Source organism: Dermacentor albipictus, chromosome 5 (genome assembly GCF_038994185.2).
Source record: "Dermacentor albipictus isolate Rhodes 1998 colony chromosome 5, USDA_Dalb.pri_finalv2, whole genome shotgun sequence".
Lineage (NCBI taxonomy): Eukaryota > Metazoa > Arthropoda > Arachnida > Ixodida > Ixodidae > Dermacentor > Dermacentor albipictus.
Genome location: NC_091825.1, coordinates 94,969,343 through 94,995,670, shown reverse-complemented (window position 1 = coordinate 94,995,670; position 26,328 = coordinate 94,969,343). Strand labels below are relative to the sequence as shown.

General features: G+C 43.7%; 1 protein-coding gene across 3 annotated transcripts in view; it reads right to left on the bottom strand.

Annotated features, from left to right (window-relative positions):
- The window catches only part of LOC135918646 (alpha-taxilin-like), a 48,676-nt gene that overhangs the window by 7,645 nt on the left and 14,703 nt on the right, over nt 1–26,328 (bottom strand). Inside the window, exons 5-12 of one of the 3 annotated variants that reach the window (XM_065452277.2) lie at nt 22,636–22,662; nt 20,013–20,066; nt 17,148–17,278; nt 15,202–15,321; nt 13,603–13,797; nt 7,289–7,408; nt 5,290–5,457; nt 2,291–2,386 (exon numbers count right to left, since the gene is read on the bottom strand). In XM_065452277.2, coding sequence (XP_065308349.1) covers nt 2,291–2,386; nt 5,290–5,457; nt 7,289–7,408; nt 13,603–13,797; nt 15,202–15,321; nt 17,148–17,278; nt 20,013–20,066; nt 22,636–22,662 — 911 coding nt within the window. The remainder of the gene's footprint in view (nt 1–2,290; nt 2,387–5,289; nt 5,458–7,288; nt 7,409–13,602; nt 13,798–15,201; nt 15,322–17,147; nt 17,279–20,012; nt 20,067–22,635; nt 22,663–26,328) is intronic. The other 2 variants (XM_070538618.1, XM_070538619.1) reach the window with 2 other exon arrangements.

Here is a 26,328-nt window from a genome sequence, read left to right as displayed (position 1 = left end):
GACTGTCGTATGCCCTCAACATCACCGACAAATAACATCAATGAATGCAAACAGAAGACAAAGCTTCGCTTACATCAATTCCCACAGTGCGTGGATCTGCATATATATTGTCCTGAAGAACAATGCGAGGACACCTAAGCACTTATGAGTTGTGAATGCAAAAGCATTAATGTCCAATCGAACGCCGCTGAGCGATCCTTCGAGTTTTGTGCGTGAAGTAATGCACCATAGCAGTATGTGCTGCCCGAGCCAGCAAGCAGCAGCAGCATGCGGCGCAAGCGTCGCATGCCACCGATGTCCTGCGCGACGAGAGACCAAGGAAGCAGCAGCGGCCACCAAGGCCAGCAAGTGCATGGAGCAGCTAAGCCCAGTGGGGGTGAGAGAGAGGTACAGACCACGTGCCAGCTTCTGAGAGCGAGGGTGGCGCTGCGGTGATGCCCTCTACCCTCACGCAACACCTGGCGTGGCAGCAGGTGTTCCCTTTCACCCGCTCTGCTCCATCAAGGCGCACTTGTGACGTGGCACCGCAGCTAATAGGAATTTACGTGCCGTTTCGCTGCTCCAGACGACATACACTGGCTGTTTCGCTCAATGGGCCATTTGAAGCTTTCTCATAAAAAGGAAATCCCCATATCTATAGCTTCATTATGTGCATGCCATCTTCTCCGAATAAAATTTAGCTGTGAGTTAGCACTTAATCGGTGTCTTCTTTCTTTTGTCACTTGTTAAACTTGCAAACACAAATGCAGCAATAGATTCCTTTAAGCTGGTTCTGGTGTTAGACATAGACACGTAAACCATGATGCTTTCTTTATTCCTGCATGTCTTCAAGTTAGCTATATTGATGCAAGACAGCCATTGCGATGGTACACTCGCGGGCCACCGTGTGCTGACATGTTTCACAGAATGAAACATCAACCTGGCTGATATATTCTAATGCACCGTCCATGACAGCTGGGGCCACATTATCGGCCGATCACTTTAGGGGGAGATTATTTCCAGTAAATGTGAATGAGGCAAAACAGCTTAACCCTTCATGGTCCGAATTTTGCCACTAAAATGAGAAATTCATATTTTGTGCATCCGAATGGAAAAAGACTGCAAAAATAAATGAGGAAACAAATTCTCAGTGCAGTTTCTCTCCGATACCTTGCAAAAAAGACAATGAGTTTGGTAACTTGCCTGATAATGACTTGTCGAAAAACAACTCCAGTGGCTCAGTGCTTCGGCGTAGGAAAGCTTATTTTATACCAAAATAATTTTTTTAGAGAACAAAATTCACGAAACAAGACAATTACTTCGGGCTGCAAACGAAGGCCTGTTTTGTACTGTTGTCACTCATTTGTGAGTACAAAAGTTCCCATTTACTGCGCAAAGGCACATTAATAGTCCCGACGTTTTCAGTGCTGGTTACTCACAGCTAGTCACACTACGTCGCTTGCGCAGCGTCAGCCGAAATGCCGTCCCCTTTAGACGCGCGCTGTACCCTAGTGTTGCTCTCTTCGAAGCATGCGCATAATGATCCCCAACCCGCACGCCGCTTTGAATGGCTGTCTGTGACTATCGACGAAGCGGCGTGGGCACCTTTTTTTTCTCCGAACCATGCCTTCGCAGGACTGCACTGGCCGCGTCCGGTTAGGCTGGCTGCACCAGTGCTTCGAACTACATACGTTGTTGTTCTCACCAACGTGCCGTAGCGTATGCGCACGCTCACGCTACGTCGGAATATACACGTGCCTTAGCCGAGTGATTTTTTTTTACTTTTATTACTTCGGATTTTGTATAATTTGAATTTTCGTAGCATTCCCACAGAATTCAAATTAAAGCGCTTTTACTGGAATAACTCGGAACCAACTCGCCTAAAGCCACACCTTACTGAATCAAGAATTTTACTACTGGTTGAATGAACACACAGTTTACCTTGATATTTTTAACACTAACATTACCACAAAGGACCCTTTAGATATGGGTATTAAAATTGTGTGTGTGGTGGTGGGTTTCAGAGGGTTCGCTGAATGAAGCTCAAATAACATGACAAAAAGACTATGTAGCAGTCAGTTTCTCAGCAAGAGTGACTGACAAGAATAGGTCAGCATGCTCACTCTCGTCTACACTGACCTGTACTCGCTTCGCACTCAATTTACGTGGTTGAAATAGAAATTGACTGACGAAGGGTGTGAGTGTACACGAGTATGAACAGGAACATAAGCGTCAATTACGGTGGGGGCCAAACAAGAAGGGGGAAGAGGGGGGTTGTGCATAAATGAATGATTGTGGACTGCAGGCTCACTTCTGCTGTGATGTCTGCAAGGGCTTTATTGCTGGCTTCCCAGCGAGACTTCCACTGCACTGTTTCCTTCTCCAGCTTCTTGATCTTCTTCGACATCTGCAAAGTAGGAAAGGAAAAGCATCTGAGCACTCTACATAGCCATCTTCAGAAGATTGTGCTGTGGCACTCACTGACCATAACACCTAGAGATATAAAAGTGGCTGTTCTAAGCAAACAGAATGTCCGAAAGCCTTACAATGTGAAGTCACAATGTCAGCTGCCAAGCAGAACTAAGAACAGTGTGTAAGAATGTGGCTGTCCTCTTTTTTGCTACATGCTAATGGTCACTTCGAGAAGCACCCAAAAATGTGAGAAACTTAACAGTGTCAGTAATAATTACTGATAGCGTTTTAATACCTAAAATGTACACAGTTTGTTGGAAGGGAGGGCTCTGGATAATAGTCAATGACTGATTATTTGGACACGCTTGATTATTCAGACGGCCCTGCCACTAGCCCCATAGACTTAATGTGTAAGGATAATCGAATTTCAGACACTTCACAGAGCACTGCGCAATAATTAGGGCTTTGATTGCATGGCTGTGTGCCAATAAGCCAATGAAACAAGCAGAAATAGCGATATTCTGTTTTGAGACGTCACCGACATTATCATGGGCTATGTCGCCGGCTCTCCGTGACACTGAAACTAGTGAAACCTAGTTAATTTAGTAGTCGCCGATGAGAATTCGGCGCGTGCATTGACTGTGCTTTCATCTACCTGTAGTGACAGCACGACTATGGCTGAGATACTGGCCGCAATGGTGCAGCGATGCCTTCCACTCGATTCTATGCCACTCTTATAATTTATTATCCGCTCTTCATGACTGGCCCATCCCGGTGATAATGCTTGCGGAGCATTGCTCTGACCCCTGACAATGCGCAAAAAGCGTCGAAAGGAATAGCATAAAAGGCATCGCTAAGAAATCACGGCCAGGGAATGTCTAGGCCAAGGGCAAGCATATGTGCGTGCGCAAGCAATACACATTGACAATTTGGGTCGTATTTATGAACCATCACTTTCAAAAGATACTTTCACTATATTTCAAGTGATTTACATCGAACGCGCTGACGGGCGGCAGCGTTTCCACCAAGGGATAAAATGGCATGCTTGGCAATGGGCCAAGAATGCTGCCGCTCGCAGACGGTGATGCGTCTTGCACTAATCTCACGAAAGATAGCGCGTTTCGTACTGTGTCAAGGATGCCATCGCTCCCAGACGACGATGCATCTTGTGCTATAGTCGCGTAAAATTGAAGGTACAGTAAAACCTCATTAAACCGTACCCACTTAACTGTAGTTTTGTTTTAAATGTAGTAAAGTCAAATCCCCGACTCAGTGGCCATTGAACATATTGCGTTTTGCATCTGCATAAACCATACCAGCTTATTGCATACGTATCAGTTAACACGTTAGCACAGGCGATTCAGGCCGGACAGTGGCAGATGCTGCGCATTACGTCAGCCTCATGCGAGTGTTTGCCAAGAAGAGGGGGTTGGCAGAAAAGCTGGCTCATAGCTTGAGCGAGGTTGAGGCTGCCGCCGTCGCTGCTAGCTCGCCGCAGCATCAGATGAAAATAACCTACTTTTGTCGCGCAAAGTGAATAAATACTGCATGTTTTCTGTCCTTTCACTGTACTCTCTTGTAGTTTCATTTTTGACAAGTAAGTCGACGATCTCACGCATTTCGGTTAAGCAGTACTAACGTTTAAAACCAACTTTTTCCGAGCTCCGGCCAACTACTGTTTACGAGGTTTCACTATATCTCCGAAAGTGATGACCTGAGAATATGGAACACCTTTTCTGGTCACTTGTGGAATTAGGTAACTTAATTTTGAGTGAATCCGGTATTTTGGAAGAATTCAGTATTTTGGACACCTGTTTATTCGTATGTTCTGGCAGCCCCCTTCGAGTCTGAATTATTGGTTGGCGACTGTACGCTGTCTGTATCCTGCTATTGACGTGTATGTCCCATTGTATGCTTTGTTGGCACCCTCAAATATTCTCAGTGCCAGATTTCAGTGCCTCAAACACGCTGATGGGCAGCAGTGTTTCCGAAAAATGATAAGATAGCATGGTTGTCCTGTTTGAGGTATGCTTGGTGCTTCTTTTGTGCTGAAAACAAAGTGAACTGCTTTTTTGCATGGCATTGAGCACGAAGGACAACGTGGTGCACACGAGATGAGGCATAGCACGGGTCTCTGCATTGAACATACAAAATATTTGAGAAAACTGAATAGTAGATATTCAATCCGCAAATCAAATGATTCGTTTGTTTACCGTTCAATTCGGTGATATTCGAGTACCTCACACCCCTAGAAAATATGACACCGATAACGACAAAAGCAACTCTTAGTATGGTCCTCACATTCCTATCTTCATTTTCTATCTCCTACCTAGTTTCATTCTGACGCTTCCGTGATAGCGCCACTGTGTCAGGGTCAATATTTTTAAAAAAAGAAAAGAAACCTGCTATAACTGTACTACAGATGTCAGAAACATGAAAGAGTTGTTCTGGTAATATGGAGCAACTATTTGAACAGAGAATTGTTGCAGTAGCGATGCACAAAATCCGGCAGCCCCCACTCCAATGGCGGATCCGTGCTCCACGCGGCGCAACCATGCCCACAAAGGGGCGCGTCCCACAGTGCGCTAACAAAAACCCAGACTGAGCAAATCCAGGAAGACACGAAAACATGCTTTTACAAATATACAACAGATGGCCGAACCACCTAGAAGCTTGCCAGCTTCGTGTTGCTGCACACATGCGACTGGAGAGAGTGCAGAATGTATCAGTAGCACTGAAAAGGTTAACAATATTGTTGGGTCCAGAGTGCTTATTGCTTGTTGTAATTGCATAGACTTCTCACTAAAACTTCTATCATAGGTACTGCCCCTTTCTTTATAAGAATGCAACCACCATGACTAGGAACCAGCAGTCACTGAGTGGAAGTGGTAGCATTACCTTTTCCATGTCCTGTTTGAAATTGCGGAACAGCTGGTTGCTCTGCACCAGGGCCCCCTGGAACTCCTCGTACTTGCTGGCGTGAGTTGACAGCTCCTCCCGTAGGTGACACTCTCGTGCTGCCAACTCCTCTTGCTGCCGCTGCGAGTCGCACACCTGCTTCAGTACCTGCACACAGCAAGAGACAAAGGAAGGGCCTTACAGCGCAGAATCTCAAACGGATATGTCTTGCTTCTTTTCATCTGGTTCAGTGAAAATGGAAGACAAGACTTCAAACAGCTGATCTGACAGTGATGCATTTCTAAGCCTTTCGAAAGCCTTTTGGTGGAAGCCATCTATTTTTCCAAAATGCATCGTTCCCTACTTGTTTATGTTTCTCAATTTAAATTCATAAAGTGTAAGTATATTCGCATTGAATTTGTTCTCGAAAATTTTGATATCTGCGCACTCCTCTATATATGCTTACATCACCTGCTGGCTCGGGGCGTCTCAGTTTACGCTATCTCCGCAAATGCCCTGATGTGTAAGACATCAGTCAGCACTCACAAAGTGGGGAAAAGAGGTAAAGAAAGCCTCATTTTAAGAAATTTGCTGAAGACCCAGGTCTATGCATAAGTGGTTCTCAACAAGGCATACACTAATCTAGTTTCCTGTATACATTTATTCAACCTCACTAAGACCAACATATCATTTTTGTTGCGCACAGGGTGTGTTCAGATAAGGAGGGACTATGGGGGGTTCCGACTCCAGTCAAACGCCCGATTTTCTGGATGCCCGATTTTTCGGATGTGCCTGATAATTCGGACTCCTTCGTGGCACCGTCACTGACCCTACAGAGCCAATGTACAAAAACGTCTGAAATTTCAGATGCTTAAACCCTTCGCAGTCCGATTCTCCTTACTTTTTACTCCTAACCAAAGGTCTGAAGCAGCATCGATTACTGCCATTTTGATTATCTTGTAGCCTCGAACACCCGCTCTCACACAGATCACTAGCCAGAGGAAGCACCGTGGCCACTGTATCGTATCGAAACCTCTAATCAGTGCTCTTGCAAGCCAATCCGTTGGTAGCCGTAGCAAGCTGTAGCTACGGCCATAGCCTTTTGTGTTTGTCCACATGTTGTTTGGTTAGCTTTGTGATAGGTCGTGTGATCGTGTTGTGCTGCTGTGCACTCTCTTCAATGTTTACTAAGAAGCTTCCTGCTGTTTCACGCTGTGCTTTTCATCGAGCGGATTTGCCACTGACAGCATGGCGTCAACTACGCCTTCATCATCTTTGCCCATGGCTTCGAAGCGCGTAAAACCCTATCATAGAGTGACGATGGAAAAGAAAGCCGCAACCATCAAGCAAGTTGAAATTATCCGTCAAGTGATGATGCATTCGGACGATTCTGACCCTGAGAATGAAGAGCCAGCGCCTCCCCAGCCTACAAGCTTAGAGTCCATGTGAGCATTGATGATGTTATCAGTGTACAGCGTGATGATACGACACTGACTGAAATTGAAGTAAGCATCATCACATTCAAGTGGAACACCGCGCAAAAGAGGATAAACTATTTTTTTCGAGCCGCTAAGACTGTAACAGGCAGCGTTGACCCAGCTGAAGACAGTGCCGGCTACATTGACGGCACCCGCTGTCAGATATTAAAAAATGTTTTAATGTTTATTAACAGCTCGTTTTAGAGCCGCAAATAGAAACACAAAAATACCTTTGTTATATCTAATATTTGTTGTAAATATATATTCTCTACACAATTATATCTGCGAGAAATATTTTATACTTAAACAGTTTATATCCGGATTTGTTATATGGAGGTTTAACTGTATTACATAAGGGGCACCACATAAATAACATCTGATTGCTTAAATTCGTTTGAATCTACTCTCTGTGGCCAAAAATAAAGTTGAATGAGTTGCTCTAATTTCCCTTGATGTGTATGAATGGTGTTTGGGCTTTTTGTGGGGGCTAGTATCTGACAAGCTGTGTGGCCATTTCTCACCAGTTGCTTCTCGGTAATGAATGCCCGCCTCTCTGCCTGCAACTGCGCTTGCGCCTTGGCCAGGTGTGTCGTGGCCACCTGCGCTTGCAGCTCCTTCTGCTGAAGAACAGCATCTATGTTCTGCAAGAAAAAGGAAAATGAGTGTTAGAGAGACATAAATTCCTGGAAACCCAGCTAACACTTATGCCGAGTGTCCCAGATAACGCATAGAAAGTTAAAGAAACAAAAGCAAAGCCTCCGTGCAGATGACATCAACTGCATGCTGTTAGCGACCTATTAAAGAAGCCTCCAGCATTTAATGCGAGAGCATTAGTTGGGTCATTGTGCAACTCCACTATCATCAGAAAGGCCTAGCAGAAAGGCGGTGGCAGAAAAACGGCGCGCAGATTACACCATCTTCATATAAATAAATTTTTAAAAATGTGGCCCATGTAAGGCTTCGATCCTCTGATCCACTGCAACCACTCCATAGCCAAGTGCACTAATCACCGTACTACCGTTGCGTTGCACCACTGTTGCAACAGGTGACAGTAATGAATATCTCCGAGGCTGTGCATGTGATTGGGCTCTGCCTGGCACGTGATTCACTAGATGGAGCATGATAGGAGTGGCGCCACTGCCGGCGCTATGGAGTTCACTGCCGACGAAGCACGAGACCATCGCAACGCAGTGAGACATGCGAAGCAAGCTACTGCAGTGAAACAACATTCATCACCCAAGTCCCCAACAACGCAAAAGGCAGAATGAGAGGCTGCAGAGCAAGCACGGTGAGCTGCAGCGAGGCAACTTGCACTCCCCAAGTCCCCGACGAGGAGACAAGCGGCGAACACAGCGGTGTAGAGAGCAAGGCGGCAACGGAGGCAGCGAGAAGCGGAGCAACAGCGACAACAGCAGTGGGAACTCTGCAAAGTCAGGATTGCGAAGCACGCAGCAGCAACGAAGCAATGCGTCAAAACGTGTATAGACAATCTGTTGGGAAGTGTTTTCAACATTTGCGATAGACTGTGGCTTAGAACAGACGTCACACCTGCACAAGAACGATGCCCCCAACTTCTCGCAAAGGAGTTTCCCAATGAGGATGTCAAGAGTATCGCAATGTGCTAGACGTGCTTGGTGAGCATGAAGCAGCTGAAAATTCCCAACTTCTGAAAGTCCAATGGCTACAGCTGCCCAGTGCGGCCATCACACCTGTCGAAGCTCAACGAAATTTCTGAAAGGTTAGCGGCATTCGGTGTCCCATTTATGCAGATCTGCAGATTGCTATATCACACGAAAAGTCAATTGAGAATCAAAGGGCCAGTAGTGAACGTTCCATTGAATGTTAACAAAACTGCCGCCACGCTTCCGAATTGCTTAGAGAACGACCGAGCAGTCAATGTACATTTCAAGCATCGGAAAATGTATAAGACTCCATACTAGCAGGGAATGGCAAAGAAGGTGGATTTGATCATGTGGCCCACCTACTTGATGAGTACACCTCTGTACAAGTACTACAGCATAAAGCTGGATATGGGGGCGGTGGATGAAATATGCAACAACGCAGAAACCATGCCAACCGAAGAAGAGGCAGATTACTTGGACACAAATGTTAATGATCCGTAACAGTATGCAATGACGATGTCACTGGGTCAGCAGACTACGATAGTTGATGAGCATAGGATCCTGGCACATGCACCTGCTGAGAACAAGACACCGCTCAGCATTGTCCACAACATCCACGCTGAGGAATTAGCATTCCCACAGATCTACCTGACGCACCAGAGTTGAAACCTGAAGCCAAAGCAATAACAGGCACCATCGTGGTGAGCGAATGCAGGCGGCAGGACTGGCGCAGAGCAACGGCATGCCATGTTCTGTACATGGTCATGTGGGTGATGCAGTTCACAGTCAGCACGTCCATGAATGCGATGTTCTGAAACAACAGAAGATGCAGCTATGCTACAGAAAGTAATGTGCACACATCTCAACAACCCGGCGTTTATGAAGCAAGCAGTCAAGCTCGACTTGGAATTCATGGCTGGTGCCCCGAAAACAGTGTGCTACTGGCACAATAATAAACAGATCGTCTTTGCCATGATAAGGCAGCTTGGAAAACCGTCAGCGTTCCCGATGGTCGGTGCCTGGGATCCACTGAGAAGGATCTCTATGTCGGACACAGCGACATAATTCAGCGACGCACTCAGCGACATGCAATGCTCTTGCATTTACACATCATAAGAATTGCTTAGGTGCGCCATAGTTCTTTGTGTTTCTATTGGTGATTAGTAGTGAATAAGTAACAAACTTTTGGATAACCAATTCTATAGCCACAATGTCAATAGAGGTTTATAGAATATGTACAAAGACATCACTTTGTGTTATTTGCGACACGTTACTGTAGGTATAGCGCCTTTCTTTAGCAATTAAAAAAAGAAAAGAGTAGCTGTTGTATGGAAGTGGCCTGCGCTCGTGAATCAAAATTTTTGCTGGCTTTCTTTCAAATGCGAACAAAGGACTACATAAATGATAGACATCGCAAACAACCGAGATTGACCTTTTAAAATGTGCTCTACAAACTTTGCATTCACAAGTTCATCGTAGAATGACCTATTAAGATATCTGTCACTCACTGCTAACTACTCAGTAAAGGGGAAAAAAAAAATAATACTGGAGCCTTCTTCGGGAGGCCACTAAGAATGTACAGCTTTTCTTCATCTGCACAGAAGGCCTCACTTCTTTTTTTCACTTTCTCTGTGTTCACTGGGAATAGAATATTTGGGAGTAGAATATTTTCTTCAGAACCATACAGCTATTATTTCAATCAATCAAATTCCCAAGAAAAGTCTTGGTTATCACAAGAGACGGTGGTGGACAAACAGCTCTTTCTTGACCTTTCGCATCTAAGCCAAAGCACCTGAGGCATTACTGCTATGTAAGGGATTTCATGTCGCCTTCACATATATGGGCTATTTTTACGCAGAAAGAGTTAGTACAGTCCAATCTCGATAATTCGAACTCGAAGGGGCCCAAAATTTTGTTCGAATTAAAAGGAGGACTTGTTTATGAAATATTCATGCACCATATCATGATAAACAAATGGTGGAAGTTGCGAACTATCGCGGCGCGCAAGCACACAGCGAGCGAGAACCATGAAACTGCCCATGCCGACCAACGCTCGCTTCTTGATAACGGCAGAAAATGAAACTTCAGCCAGGCCAGCGGGACTGGTGGCATCGGCGCGGAGACCGTCGAAGATGGGGAAGTTACGAGGGAGCTGAAAAGGAGGGAGAGGGGAGGGTAGTTGCGAGCAAGGGCTGGAGAGAAGAGGATCTGCTTTCTCGCCAGCTTGCTGGATGGCTCTAATTACCTCTGCCGCTTACTACCACAGAAGCAGCGGAGTTGCCAAGGCCAGGACTGGGCCTCTACTGCTGCTTCCCTCTGCGTGCTTGTGTTTTTCCTTGGTCTGCTGACAGGTCAGCACTGTGTTTACCTTTTTCGTACTACATTCTTAATGCGAGTCATGTCTTATCAAGATGACAAAGTCATTGCTGTTGATCATAGACATGTTGGTGTGCTCCCTTCTGTTGCCGCGCTGTAAAGACAAGGAGAATGAGGCACTGGGTGTCGCCTTCGTGTCCTTGTATTCATGGTCTGCCTTGTCATACAGAATCGAATATGGCGCACTGTCTCCAACAACCTTTCCATCGGGACGTCTTGGTTCAGACTTGTGATTGTAAAAGAACAAGCACGAACGATACCAACCAAGACAACCAAAGCAAGTGTGGGCAAGAGCAGACGCAAGCAGACGATAGTGCGAAACAAGCGGTCCAGCTGAACCAGACGTGAGTACGAATAGAGTGGCCGGGAGGGTCCACACGATACCAGTTTCCAGCGCGTATGTGACTGTAGGGGCTACTCTTATTGGTCTCCTCCGCCCTCGGCTCGCTTGCCGCCGCGGCGAGCCCTGAAAAATCGGCCCAGGACCTATCTCTCTGGCGGCTTGCGCTTTGCTGCTAGTGTGGCTGGGGCATTACGACGTGACGCAGAAACAGCGACTTTACCACTTGAGAGAGGTTAAGATTGCCACTAAAGTTTTTCTTTCTTTATTTATTCCCCCCCCCCCGTATGGAGTTGAGGGGTTTCTCCTAAACCTTTGCTCTATGGCGAGGTCAGAGCAATGCTGGTCAAAGGTGCCGCCGTGTGATTTGGTGCGCTGCTGAGAGCATTATCGGAACGTGGAATGTTCGAATTAACCATCGCAAATGCTTGCACGTTCGAATTACCGGTCGTTTTTGCCCATTGGAATACACAAAACTTTGACGGGACCCCAGCGTCAGTTTAAATAAACTGTAAATTCGAATTAAGCTTGTTCGATTGTTCGAATTAACAAGATTCGACTGTACTAGGAGGACCTAGGCCGAGTTTTTGGTTTCTCTACAATGCAAGATGACCTTTATCAGTGACATTGTGATGAGCTCACGTGAGAAAGAACTCCAAGGTGGCATTGCAAATGGTTTTTAGCTATTACGCCCTCCAAGCCTCTGCTCATGGTAAGGCTGTTCTTTTAGTACTCTGGGAAACTGAAATGTGCAATGTCTTGGCCCATATTTGTTTTCACATTCTGCCTGCAATGAAATTTGGCAACTACAACTTAGTGCACAGGACCTGAATACCATAGCCACCAAGCCAAAGCAACTGCCGATAAGTCACCATGCACAGCCACAGACAAATTAAATGCGAACAAGAAATTACAAAGTAGAACGCCTTCTGCAAGTAACTCAGGAGCAAGACCGCAAATGGCTGCTTATATTGAGGTATCAAAGGAGAGAGAGCTCTCACACTAAGCATACAAGATGAAACCATGCTGACATTGGCCATGTTGGGGAAAGCAGAAATAGCAAAATGTATTCTAGTTAGCCCTCACGTATCCATATTTCAATCATCCATGACTGTATTTCAGCTTATCCCTTTGCTTATGCTTACGCCAGTAACAATGGCCCACTGGCACAGCAGCTATTGAGATCCACTCCCACCAACGAAGATAAGAGCCACATTGCACTGTAACAGTCACTTTATAATATTAAACTAAATCAGAAGAGCTGCACTGAATTTTAATAATGCAGCACCCTATCATTGCGTGTTATCATGTGAACCAATGCAACACATGTACTGGGAAAACCCAACTGGGATGGGTTTCTTCTGTATGTCCACCCCAACAAGTTCTATGTTCATACCAGTTCGATGGCCAATGGAACAGCTAACTGGTTCACCTACAATGTAAGCCAAAACAACAGAACTAAATTAGGACAAATAGGTAATATCTTGCCTTTCCTTATTATATCAACTGATATGCCATTTGATCCAAAACAGCAGCAGGTGTGGCAGCTGTGAAATATACCAAGAGTGATAATGACAGAAGTCGTTCGGAACTGATGACCGATGATGTCGTCAAAGCCAACAAGGATGGGAATGAGGCAAACGTTGACGAAGGCAACAGTGATGAAGAGCCTGAAGAACGAAAATTTTTTAAACAACAATGCTGGAAATGACAGCATTCGACACCCTGAAGCTGTACCTTGCATCGTTCGCAGGTTTCACCACGATGCAAGAGTGAACCTCGATGAGATAATGTCGGCTGCACTTAAACATTCCGTCGGAGGAAGTGCGTAGAAAGAAATTTGCGACTTATTTCACTATCTCTTAAACTGATGGTAAATTAAGGTTTCATTTTGCTGAGCATGCTCAGCCTGCTCTATCGGGAGTGAGGTGGTGCCTAATTCCTACAAAAAAGTGCCCTGTGTAACGAAGTATTTTATAGGTTCCGAGTGCTACGAAGAAATTCATTTATTGAAAACAAAATTAAGCATAGTAAGCAGCAATTTTTGCCTTTTACTTTGACTTATAGCAATTTTACCCATGCATTGGCTGTTTATTAGCATCGTTAAGAATGTTGTTCTCGATGCTGTTGGAACTATAGGTCACACGAAAAACAACTACCTTGAACCATCATGAGAGATGTGCGGCAACATGCAAGTGTCTTTTGGCAGTGGGAGCGGATACCCCATGTTTAATATATATATATATATATATATATATATATCTAATATTCATTATGAGGGAGTTATTTCACATGAGTATTGTTCAGTGAGCTTTTCATGTTCAATATAGACAACAGTTTGCTTTATCCGAGTTCATTATACCTGGATTTAATTGTATTACTTGTACAGTATGTACACATGCTTATTCAGAACCAATTTAACCAACCAATGTGAAATTTCTTTGCAGTCAGCCTTTAATCCACAAACCAAGGGCACTAAAACATGAAAGCCACTGGCCTTCTCCCAGAGGTCGTAGTGGTCAATGACGCCCTTCAGCCTCTGCGCCAGCTGGAAGTTCTCCTCACGCAGCTGCACACTGCGTGCCTGGTTCTCCTCCAGCACAGCCGTGATGTCCATCAGGGTTGTCTGGAACTTGGAGGCCACTTCCCGGCGCTTCTCCTCCTCGTCCCGGATGCGCATCATGCATTCGTCCTGAGGACATGTTTGTAAAGACAACACACATAAGGCAGGCAGCTCTCTCTAGGGTGGTATGCGGTATTAGGCCCCGTGTAGCCATTTATCCTTGCAAGGAGGTGAACAGAGCATGCATTTCGTCCAGTTGCTTTGACACAGCCACTACAGCACTTGAACAATGGACACAGACAGGATGGACAGATGTGGATGCTGTACCACTTTAAAGCAAAGTTTTCTTTCGAAGTGTCGCATACTGTACGTCAACCCAACGCTCAGTTTATTTTGTCTAAGCTTACGAGGTCACAATGAAGCAGGTGCCATTTGCGGATTAAAGGGCCCCTCACCAGGCCCCACAGCACATTTTGGTCATACGTTGCAAGTTGTTACATGTCCTCTAGGGAGCGTTCTGCCGAAAAAAATTTTTCAAGTCAGCTCATTGATAGCCGAGATATAAATATTTCAGTGACGCGAACCCATGATTTCAGCAGGCAGGCTCCACTGTCAAGCAAGACGCTCTCTCCACTCGCTCCTCTAGCCTCCGCAAGAAAAATTCCTTCCCCGAGTTCTCCAATACCAGAGCTCGAGGATCACGTGACACATACATCACAGGCTGCACCTTCGTTTTTTTCTTTTTTTTTTTCAGCACTACGCACTTCCGCTGACAGCGTCGTGCGTGAGCTGTTTTCTTGTTTGCCAGCGCACGGTTTTGCGCACTGTGCACAAGGACACATGACTAGCGGTATAATTCAGTGCTACACAAATACTGAGGCAGAACAAGCAGGTCGCAGAGCATGATCACGCGCTGCAACACGGTAGAAAATGGCACAGTTTCAATACCTGCGCACATGACTGCACAACCGTGAGAACAAGCAGACAAAGCGAAAGTACATCTCTCTTGCTTCGGTGCAAAGTAAAACAAAAAAAAACACGCAGACATTGCGTTTGTGTGTTTTATTATTTCTCTAAACTTCAATTCGTCAATTCAAGCAACAGATCGCACAAATAAGAGATGGTGCCTTGAATAATTCTCGAAGTCACGTGTCACCACGAGCGACGTCCCACTGCAGACCCAAGTATGTGGGCACAGGGACGCGAGTACATCACTGTCTGGCTTGGCGTGCAGTGGCCGCAAGGGAAAACGGCGTTTGGATTGAAATTTCAGACCTTTCCGCGGCGCGTAGCGATGTAATTCTTTGCAAACACGATCGTTGGCACGCATTGTATGCTCTGCCCTTGTCACCTCAAAATCGCCAGACCTGGTGAGGGGCCCTTTAAAGAGCAACTCTCCCACACACAGAAGCACACCAAACGTTTATACAGCATTCCTCATATCTGAAAATTCTGCTTAATCAGGTTCATTCTGACGGGAGTCTACTGTATACACAAGCAAAGATGGCAACGCTGACCAGAAAGTCTGCCCACCTTCACTGCTCGGGCCTGCTTCTGAAGTTCGCGGCAAAGGCTCTCCAGCTTGCTCTTGGCCAGCAGGGCCCGGTTGCAGTCAGACTGCAGCTGCTCCTTCTCTCTCGACAGCTGCCGCACCTGCACATACACGCACAAACCACATCTCTTCAAGACCTTAACCGTTTTCTGGCGTTTATAAGCTGAATGCTTCTAGAAAGCTAACACTTTATTATCCTTCAAAGGTAAGATTTTTTCTGGAAATGTGTACCTGCAGTGTCACATTGCTTTAGTGCAGATTTCAATGCTTCAGAGTGAACTATTTTGGCAAAGCCAAACAAACAGTTTTTTAGGGGACAACAAAGCGAGAAATTTTTTTAACGTGTGAACTTTTCTTGCATGGTTTACTGTTGAATAGGTGGGCAAACCAGCATAAATAATTTATCTTAAGAATGTAATAAAATTCACAGAACTTATTGTTTTAGACTAGTTTGACACAGCTACGGCTCGTCTTTTGAAACTTTCCATCTTATTTGACACATTTATCACGTATTGCGCCGAGACTGTGATGCCAGCAAACATGGCAATGCTGCGGATTCCAAACTATGTCCTATCGAATGAAGAGGGACCAGGAAAATGTAAAGTGAAGTAGCATGTTAGAGAGCAAAGCCCCAGGGAGAAGCAGCCATAGTGATAGCGAGGCATGCCATGCGAGCACCCACGAGCAAATTCAGTGGTGCATTCTCATCAGAGAAACAAAGCAAATGAGAAACTTGAAGTAATCAATTGTTAAATCGTTAAACAAGACTCTACCAGTTCTCGCACATCTTGCAAAGGGAGAGGCACGTGGCAGCATCACCGGTTTGTGGGTGCCCTTCTATCAACGAAGTATAATACACGCCTACGGGGGAGTTATACGGGTGAGTACCTCGTGGCGATGCTTTGGGCAATAAGAAATGAGACAGAAATCAGTCTTCCCAACAACCGTAACTCAAAACAACACAAGTGAAAGTGCGGATTATAATGTACACAAACAGGGGCATGAGCATGCAATTCCGCATTAGTGACGTCGTGCGGTGACGTACCAGCGAAGCAATGAAGTTTGCGCTGTTATCGTATTGACCCCCTAGAGCACAGATAAGGACGCCGCTTCATCTAATTAAAGAAAGCCCTCTAGAAAAAACTGTTCTTTTCTTACTGGCTTATCTGCTGTCCGGGCGTCAGTTACTACAGAGCATGCAGCCGTAAACTAGGTGAAGCTGGAATAGTCCCAAACCACCGCGGTTGCAGCCACCACAGAGGAAAAAAAACAACTGAGTTTTCGGAAGACGAGGAACAGCAGCATATTAAGAATTTGTTCTAGAAGTCACAGTAGGTTGCGGCACCTCCTGAGCAACGCTAGATGGTGCTTTGTTCCAAAAAGGCACATTTTTTTTTTCCAAGCTTTCCCCTGCCACCGTTCATGTACGGTCATGAGCACTTGGGATTTGTTTCTGCTGCCATACATGTGCAGCAGTGACCCTTAAAGGGTTAAAGGAATGACACCCTTGAAGACGTATATCTGTTGCATTGAACATATTTAGGTAGCATTTGTTCTTTCTTTGTGTAATTCCACAGAGAACAGAGCTGCTAACCAGTGCATCTGTAGCATCAGTATAGGTGGACATGAAGTGCGTGTCAAATAACTACTACAGCTGGCTTCCGGTGACGAACGTGGTCTACAGCTTGGTTGCATCAGAGCATGCACCCTTTGGACTGGTGCCTTTGTATCACCAGTGAAAACCCAGCCTTTGACCACCAACCACCGCCCATAAAAACAGGCAAAAGAGACAAAGATAGCCACTTGTTTTAAAAACATCTAGTATGTGTCGCTACTCCAACTCTAACCCATTTCTCTTCAGGACTCTCCTTCGCTATTGTTGCGCACTGGAGCAGAGAGCTGACGGGAGGAATGCAAACACAATCACCTGCCGCTCGGCCTTCTGCACAGCTGCCTGCAGCTGCCAGGTGCCTTCCTGGAAGCCCAGGTAGTGCTGGAACAAGGCGCCGAGCTTCTCCTCAGCTGTTTCGTGGGGCTCCAGGATTTTCAGCACATTCTCTGCAAACACATAGAAGGGGTTGTTCTTTGAAAAACCTATTTGCCTTTCCTTGGTGGAAAAAAGACTGGTCACTAGTGGAGAAAGTGGGAGTTGGTGCTTCAGAATTTTTGCGCTCAAACTATAATGCTCTTTCACACATTTGGGCCATTTCTATTACAGTCTAGCAAAGACCACATGTTAATACTTTTGTACAGGTGGTGGCCAAATCAAAATACCAGTGATGGCTCCCTCGGAATAACAAAAGGCAATCACAAACGCCATACTACTACTAAAAAAGCAACTGAGATATGTCACTGCTGTGATGTTTTCAATGCACTGTTAGTCTGCATTACACAATGTCAGCTTTTGGAATTCTGCCTTACATGCTGTAGCTAGACGGCAGCCCAAGTGATGCCCCACCAAAGGCTTTTTGAAGCTTCAACAGCCTTTCTTGTTTGTTTTTAGCTGCCCTTAAAATAGGAGTTATAATGGACCACCAGGTGCTGCGAGAAAATTAGATTTGGATATCTCCACACCCCACCATAGTAACCGAATGTGAACGTGTCAGTAACATGCAACATTTGCAGAGAAGGTGTCTGGTCTGCACAGTATGTAGTACTGAAGCCACAAAACAAAAATCTACAAATCTGTACAACTAGGAGCTCTATCCGATTTTTTTTAAGTCAGCGATGCAACAGTAGCCGAGCAAAGCCTGCAATTTGTGTCAGACAAGTAAGCTTCAATTCCAATTTTTATATTTACAAACATAATGTTACAAAGAAGACATAATATACATAACAACGATTTACAGTCAAAAGACTGAAAGTGAGACCTTCTGTTAATAAATGCGTAAGAAAAAAAGCTACAATTAACATTATCAATGTATTCAGAAAAAGCTAGTCATACGAGGAACTATACAGCAAAAAATAAATAAACACATTACAATATTAAACAACAAGCTGTAGGTAGTACAAATAATATTTCGAATGACCTATTCAATAACAAGTATGACTAAGTTCCCTTTTGAATGACTGAATGGACACCTGTAAGCAGTGAATTCTATAACAATAAAAAATTTGCAGTGAACTTGCCATGAAAGGTGCTGTGCTGTGGTAACAGTAAAATAATGAAGCAAAGCAGGTCAACAGAATTTGGGGATGTCGACTGGGACATAGCAAAGGAAATGGGAGGTTTCCAATCACAGACTTACGCATACTTTCAGTTATATAACTGAAACATGGCTACATGATGACATTGATGACATGCTGATAGTGGGATACCGCCAATGTTTAGGCTAGATGGAGAGTCACAGAGAGGGAACGATGCTGTTCTACTGAGAAACATTGTCATCACCTCACCGCAGACAATCACGAACACCTGTTTTTTAGAAGTACACAGCTGGGCCCCGCTGTCACAGTGAGTGCAGTACATCGCTTTGTCATTGCCTCCAGGATTTCTTTCAAGGCTGCTAGATCATATGACAGCAGAAGTTATGGAAAGGTTACCATGGCAGGCGCTTTTAACTTGCCTATGGTTGACTGGCGGAGTGCATCAATGCCTGAACTGGGATAACTTAACAATTATATTTCAATGTCATTCCGTGTCGCGTTTTGTGAGTGGTCAGAGCAGCGCTCTGCCAGCGTTATCAATGGGATCTGACGGTCATGAATGGTAGATAAGAGTGCCGCAGAATCAAGACAAAGAAATTGCTATTTTGTACCGGCCCTGGATTACATGGTAGCCCATTCTTATGCTTGCATGCAACTTAGATAAGTTGTGCTTAAACCAACTCATATGATAGATGATGGTGGCTCAATACTAGATCTGGTTCTGTAACACAGAACTCTGTAATTATGACGTGTCAATGATGAGCGTATATCTGACCATAAATTAGTACTGTACACATGCACTGTTGCTGACATCAGTACTAAATCTGCAAATTCGGTAAAGATCATAAGGGATTTTTTTTTCGTGCTGATGATTAATCCATCCTAGACAGACTTTGGGAACTTGACTTTCTTTCACTAATGATGCTGGTGCACTACAAAAGGTTGTATGCAAATGGTCTCGTCGTGCATTGAATCATTTATTCCTATGCAAGCTATTCACAGCTGCAGTTTAAGCCAGTGGGTGGACAGACATACAAAACATTTGTAGCTGTGCTGCCATCGACCACAGTGAACAATGACATGATCATCAAGCCAGCAGCAAGTATGGTTGGTATACCAAGGGGGTTCCGCCACTTACAATAAATGCAGCCACAGCAAATTGTAACAGTGACCACTACATATTTTCCACGTGTCATTTAAAATGCGCTAATAAGAGAATGACCGCCTATGCAGAGCATATTCATTGTCTTGAAATAATCTGTCACAAGTGTCGTCAGCTGCACAAAAAAAACAAATAAGTACTCTTCCTTGACACTGCGTTAATTTATTAAGACTGGTATGGAGACTTAGTATTATATGGGCAGCGAAAGAAACCATACTAAAACAAAAATTATCGCAACTGCACTTTGGTAACTAACCCTATGCATATCGCTAATTTATTGAATGAGTATTTTCCATTCAGTTTTCTTGACTGATGACAACATGCAGAGCCAAGCTTCATTGTCCCGATGCACCCAGAAATAACACCATAAAGTCTGTTCGCTCTTCTATTAAAGGAGAAAGAGAAATCGCCCGGAGGCCTAGAAAATGTCCCTACGTCTTCCTGCACCGGTATGCCAAGCCAGTGTCTCATGTCTTGACTGACCTTTTATGAACAGTGGAGCAGTACTGGATGACTGGCATGTTGCTTGTGTGGTTGCTGTTCATAAGAAAGGAGACCACTTCATTAAAAAATATATATAAATATATTGTCTGATATTTTTAACTTCATGTTGTAAACCTTCATAGCATATAATCCCACATTAGGTCACTCTTCTAAACCTAACAAGGTACTTTTAGAGTTCATGCACGGTTTTCACGAAGGTTTTTACAGTCAACACAATTAGTAGTAGCATTTCCTGACAAAGCTCCTCACACTGGACGTTTCTGGTCAAGTCAATCTGCTGCTTCTTGACTTTAGCAAAGCATTTTATTTGATAGCATTTCGCATGGCAAATTCTTAAAAAAAGCTGCAAATGTTAGGTCCCAAATCATATTTAAGTAATATAACGCAATTTCTGGACATAAATGGTGTTGTCTTTGTGCTATTACTGATTTCCTCTGATGCACCCCAAGGAAGCTCCTTCAGTCTGATTCTTTGCCTATTATATATCAATAGTATCATGCAACAAGTTTGTACTGATGCACATATCTGGTTACTCATGGATGACTGTTATAGCATAGAAAGATAATCCACCACGAGTATCGAAGTAGTCTTAACATTAGTTTAGAAGAATCATGAAAATGGTGCGCATCCTGGTCCATGAAGCTTAACTCTGACAGAACAGTACTGCTTCTTGTCACAAACAAGAAACAAACAATCAAATTTTCACACCACATTAACGGCACATGAATAAGAAAAAAGGAATTTGAAGACTACAAGTATCTGAGTGTGACATTTACTAAAAATCTGTTGTAGTCCACTTGCATCGCTGCCACTTGCGCATTTGCTACATGTAAACGCTGACTGTTAAAACACAAACCCAAGACTGCTCCACTAGACATAAAGCTTCGTGCCTAGATTTACTTTACCTAAACGCTAATACACATGCATTGTGTGTGATCCCTTCTACATAAAGCACGAAGAAAATTTATAATTACTACAAGGGCCTGCTGTCCGTTTTATTTTTAATAAATGTCGAGCAACAGATGAGCTACCCTAACTTATGCTTGATAACAACATATCCACACACAAACAATAAAGGAAAACAGCTAGGTTGATGTTCCCTTACAATCTTCCTTGTAAACCACTCGGACTCGACACACGCACTTATAGACAATCGTTTGCCCACCACGCAACCAGGCATTGTCACTCTCAAAATCTGCTCTTCTGCAAAACATTTTTTCACCAAACACCGCAAAGGTTTCAAACATGTTTTCAAAAAGAGTATCTACAACATTCTCAAAAGTTTTTACTGGAGTTGCTATACATATGTGGCAACTTACAAAGTTTGTTTTTATGAACGGTTTAGGCTTGATATTTATTTTTCTGTGGCAATTTGAAAAAAAAAAGCAATTGCAATATAAATATCACCAGTAGGAATAAATCAGAAAAGCATACAACACCAACAATGTTATCTATAGCCTTATTGTCTGAGCAATCATAAGCAGTACCATACAGCATACTCGCACATATCCTATGTAACAGCTCCTGTGCTCTATCTATTTTCATCTGGATGCAGGAGCCAGAAGCTGAAATGCAGTTATGCTAAACCTCAATATAATGAAACAGCTAAAATTGACAAAGTGTTCCATTAAATAAAATATGACCTTTTATTCAAATAAGTACAGTCATTTGCGGGATATTCTTTACAAAGAAGGGACCACAAAAATTTCTGACTTATCGAGCTATTGAAAAAAGAACTAATTTAATGAGAAAAAAATTCATTTTGTTCCATTTGAGAGGTGGCCACCAAAAGAAGTTTCATGCCGTGTTGACATCTTCGAATCTGCGGTACGAAGCATAATCTGTGAGGCTTTCGCATCCACTCCGCTACCATGGCTGATAATGTCACCCGCAGTGGGATGACGCTATCATGAAAAGCGCAGGCAGAGGGGAGCAAACGCTTCGTGTGCTTTCCCTTGCACAAGTGCAAAGACGGCACACACCAAGTCACCATCCTTTGCAGCTCAACCTCGTACACTTTTCCTAGCACACACACAGCATACGCAAAGCACGCAGGGTGTGGTAGGATCTTATCGTACTTAGACTTTATACGAAAGCATGGTCTTGCTGTCATGCTTCTCCGCCATGGCGATCGCTGTATGATGGGTGGCATACTATTTGAGAGGTGCGTTTGCAAGCAGATGCATGCATGTAATTCAACCATTTGACCATCTGTACCCACGGCAGTTTCCATTTATTGCCTTGGCATTTCTTCACGGTGACAATGAAATTTCGTTATATTGAAACTGTGTATAGACACAATTAGTTATATTGAAGTTCAAGATACATGGTGTTCTATGGACAGTAGGATATAAAACATGAAATGCTTCATTACATCAAGAATTTTGTTATACTGAAGTTCGTTATATCAAAGTTTAGCAGTACTAAACAATGCACCAACTGACCTAGAACATGAGAAACTAACCTCAGAAAATAACCTATGCAACCAAGAAATTCACATTGAATGGTTGCCCTTTTTGCCCTGCTATATAAATTATCCTTTTCTGTAGATATTTAAGAAGATTTACGGCCAAGAATGGTTCAACTGTGGCAAAATACTTACTTTTGAATGGTGCTAATGACATGGCAGCTGTAAATGCATTGACAATGGCAACGGAAATTTTACGTAAGCAATTTTGGCATTGTCATGCTCCTTATCTGAAAACCAGTCACACTGTTCAATAACATGAAGGGAGAGATGGGAGGAGTGGGACGGTTGAAGGAGAAGGACAGTTCAAATGTCTTAAGCACTGTTTGAGCTACACATTACGGAAGTACGTCAGAGATACTGCCACTGTGTTTGTGGTTTCTATCGTAACCTGTGGCTGCATCATTGTGGAGATAGGCAGGTGAATGGAAAATGGCTTTTTTGACTACACAAAGTAACTAGAAGTTTTGTGGTGACTACTCTGAAGTCAAAACAGCAGGGCAGACGTGCAAATGAACAGTAATCTTTCAGACTTGCATTTCTTGAGTGTTTTCTGCCACTGTGCTCTTAAGCTTATTCAATGGCTCTTCAATATGAAAAGTGATTTCGCCCTGCCCTGTGTACTTAAGTGGAATGGGATCGCACAATACAGGGAGGAGCAAGACACCTGCTCCACTCCCTTTGAGGGTCAATGACACAAATATACGGCGCTGCGAAGAAATTCCAAAATGGCCGATTCCGTATATTTTGGGCGCCGTCTGTATGTTTAAAAAGTGTGCCAATTTCCTAACTTTTTCTTTTCTGTCATGTGCTGCCACTATGTGGGAATACAGGGAATTTTTTTCGCATGCCTCCCTCTCTCGGTTTTAGTTGCATGGTTTGTTTTAGCGCTAGTTTGCTTCCGCACGTCTATATAATACCCCTCGCGCACTGGAGTGCACGCGGAACGGTGGCGGTTTGGGTTTTGTTCCGGAGGCAGTTTCGGCTTCTTGCGCTTGCAGAACTGATGGCTATCTCGTTACTAATCGGTCAAAGGGCAACCGCTTGTTTCTCGATCGTTTAGTGCTCACGGGGGTGCGCATAGGAAGGATGCTGCTGTGCACGCGTTTTCGTTGCTTTCTTGTTCTTTTTTTTTTTGATACTCGCGAAAACTACTTGCCTCTGGTTGGCGATAAGATGAAGATTAGCGGAATTTGGTCACATGTTTTGCTTTTTTGACGGGCATACAACCACAGTTTTTTTGAGTGCGCACACCTACGCAGTTCGATTACGCTATGGATGTACATATTAGCCTAAAAGCAGGAACATTTGAGTCTTGCGAAATTATTCTCGTGTGCGCATTTTCAAAGCCTTGAACTATAACAATGCATCAAATTTTCAATTCTTATAAGTTTATTTTATTTTTTATTGTTGTTAGTATTCATGAATGAAGAGTACATATATACCAACGCAAAATATATTTTTCTCACTTTACGATCACCCTAGAAAAATTACGGTAAATTTTTTTCGAAATAACTCCCTAAGAATTGGAATCTGCAATAAAAAATCAACCCTGGGAGGTCGCATATGGTGTAAAAAATCGATCCTCAAAGGGTTAACTGTGCTACACATTTTAGTTACATTAATCACACATTTACCCGCTATAATTGGCTACTTACTGCTTGCTTATAGCACACTCCTAAAGCCATTTTAGAGCACAATTATGTTATATAAGCCTGTATACAAAAGGATAAACGAACTGGCCCAAGAATCGTGGCAGAGAAAGGCATTTAAGATACAGCTAGCACATAGAGTGACAAGTCCGTTCACTTGATTTCGGAATACACCAAGCTGAAATGCAATTTAGTCCTCCCTAACAATGACCTGCAGAGCCCCCCCAGCAAACGAGTTTCAAGATGCCCCAGTGAAGGTTAAAAGAACACTTACTTTTCAGCAATTGTGCTTGCATGATTTTTTGGCAAAACATCAGTCATCTTTCAAAAAAGCAACGCCAAGAGTGCTGATGGCATGGATATAATGGTGAAGATCATGAAAGGAAGAGAAACACGAACATTCTTCTTACCCACCTGTCTGGACCTATGTTCAGTGTAAAGCAAATACATTGCTGCGAGAGTGACAAGTGACAGGGGAAACCAAAGACTGAGGTCCTTGTTTTTGTTCAGTTTTGACTTACCTGCACATAAGGCTGAGCTACGTTTTATGGCTGGATGCACCCGTCCCATGGCTCCAATGTATGTCCCACTACTCCCAATACAAAGGGTGAAATGGCACACATTTCGTTGCTGTTTTTTTTTTTTTTTCTACAATGGCTCCAAACATTCTCAAAAGCATCTGGGCTACTGTAGTTGAATGTCTGGTGCAAATTTATAGCAGTTAAGCTTGTACCTATGTGACCGATGATGCAAGCAAAAATTGAAATATAAAAGCTGTTCCATTCCCCCACTTATTCACAATGAAACACCAAATTAGTGAAGCAGCTCCTGAAGTACCTATTCCTGTTTTGCTCACTAAAAAACATTTATTGTGCAAATGCAGGGTAATGGTTGCTAACACCCGCTGGTAACACCTCGATAACACCAGCGTCAGGGGAAGTAATGAGATATCCTGATATGTGATTTATGATAGTGGCATCTCCACGAACTGAAGGATAAGGTGGTATGTATATGAGGAGCTCATGACCATAGCCATAAACGACATGAGAGCACATGCTATTGAGTACAACAGTGCAACAGTTGTATTCAATAGGCGGTGTTCAAATCCATGCACCAGCGACTGCTCTCTCTGGGTAACAAAAACAGATCTCAAAGGCTACGGTTTTCATGGCTGCAAGCATCGGAAGCGATTGTAAGAGCCAGAAACACGTCACAAATGCCATGTTTTCGACATCACCTGTAACGTGTGCACTAACGGTCAAGAAGCTTAATGTTGATGCCTCTTGAAGTGATGACTCAATTCCCTCCTAATAACAAATTGTGCAGTGCATCACCTAAATCTAAGCAGAACCGACACAACTGAGTAGCTGATGTTGATGGTGAGCGATAAATACATGCAACAACAAAATTTGCTATGAAAAAGATGAGGTTCATGAAGTACGGTACACACAGATTTACAATTGGCAAAATTTAACGTTAGGTCATCATATGTGATATTGTAGGCAATTTGGCGTGGAAGTGGCTGCACCACCATGGACACTTATTTCAAGGACAATATTGTAACAAAACATAAGAGGGGAAACTTGAATAAGCCTCTGTCGCTTTCACGTACCATTTCGGTAACACGTACGACTTGAATATGGTGACCAATGGATGATAACAGATTAATGATGTGATCGACATTTCTTGTTAATCTATGCCCATTTAAATGAATAAATTACCTTCAAGTTTAGGAAGAACTGCGATGCAAGATCAGCAGGTGAAAAATACGACATTATGAAAATAGGCAGGAACTACAGGCATGGAACTACAAGCCCTGAATTAACAGAATTAATAGTAAGCAAATAGATCAAGCACCATATTTTTGCGCATATAACCTGCCACCGCATATAATCCCCACCTCCAATTACAACAGCCCGGAAAGAAAGAAAGAATATCCCCGCGTATATCCCGCAGAAGTAACTGCACACAACACTGCTCAAATATTTGCAAAAACAGTCTCCATTTGCAGATGCACAATTTAATATGTCACATCATCGGCCAGCAGCTCTGTACCCCCCATTTTTCAGCAATGCTGACAAAGCTGGATTCACACACCAGACGTTATTGCGGACGAATCAGTCACATGATATATGACGTGAATCTGATCACTTCGCAGCTAGCACTCACACGACAG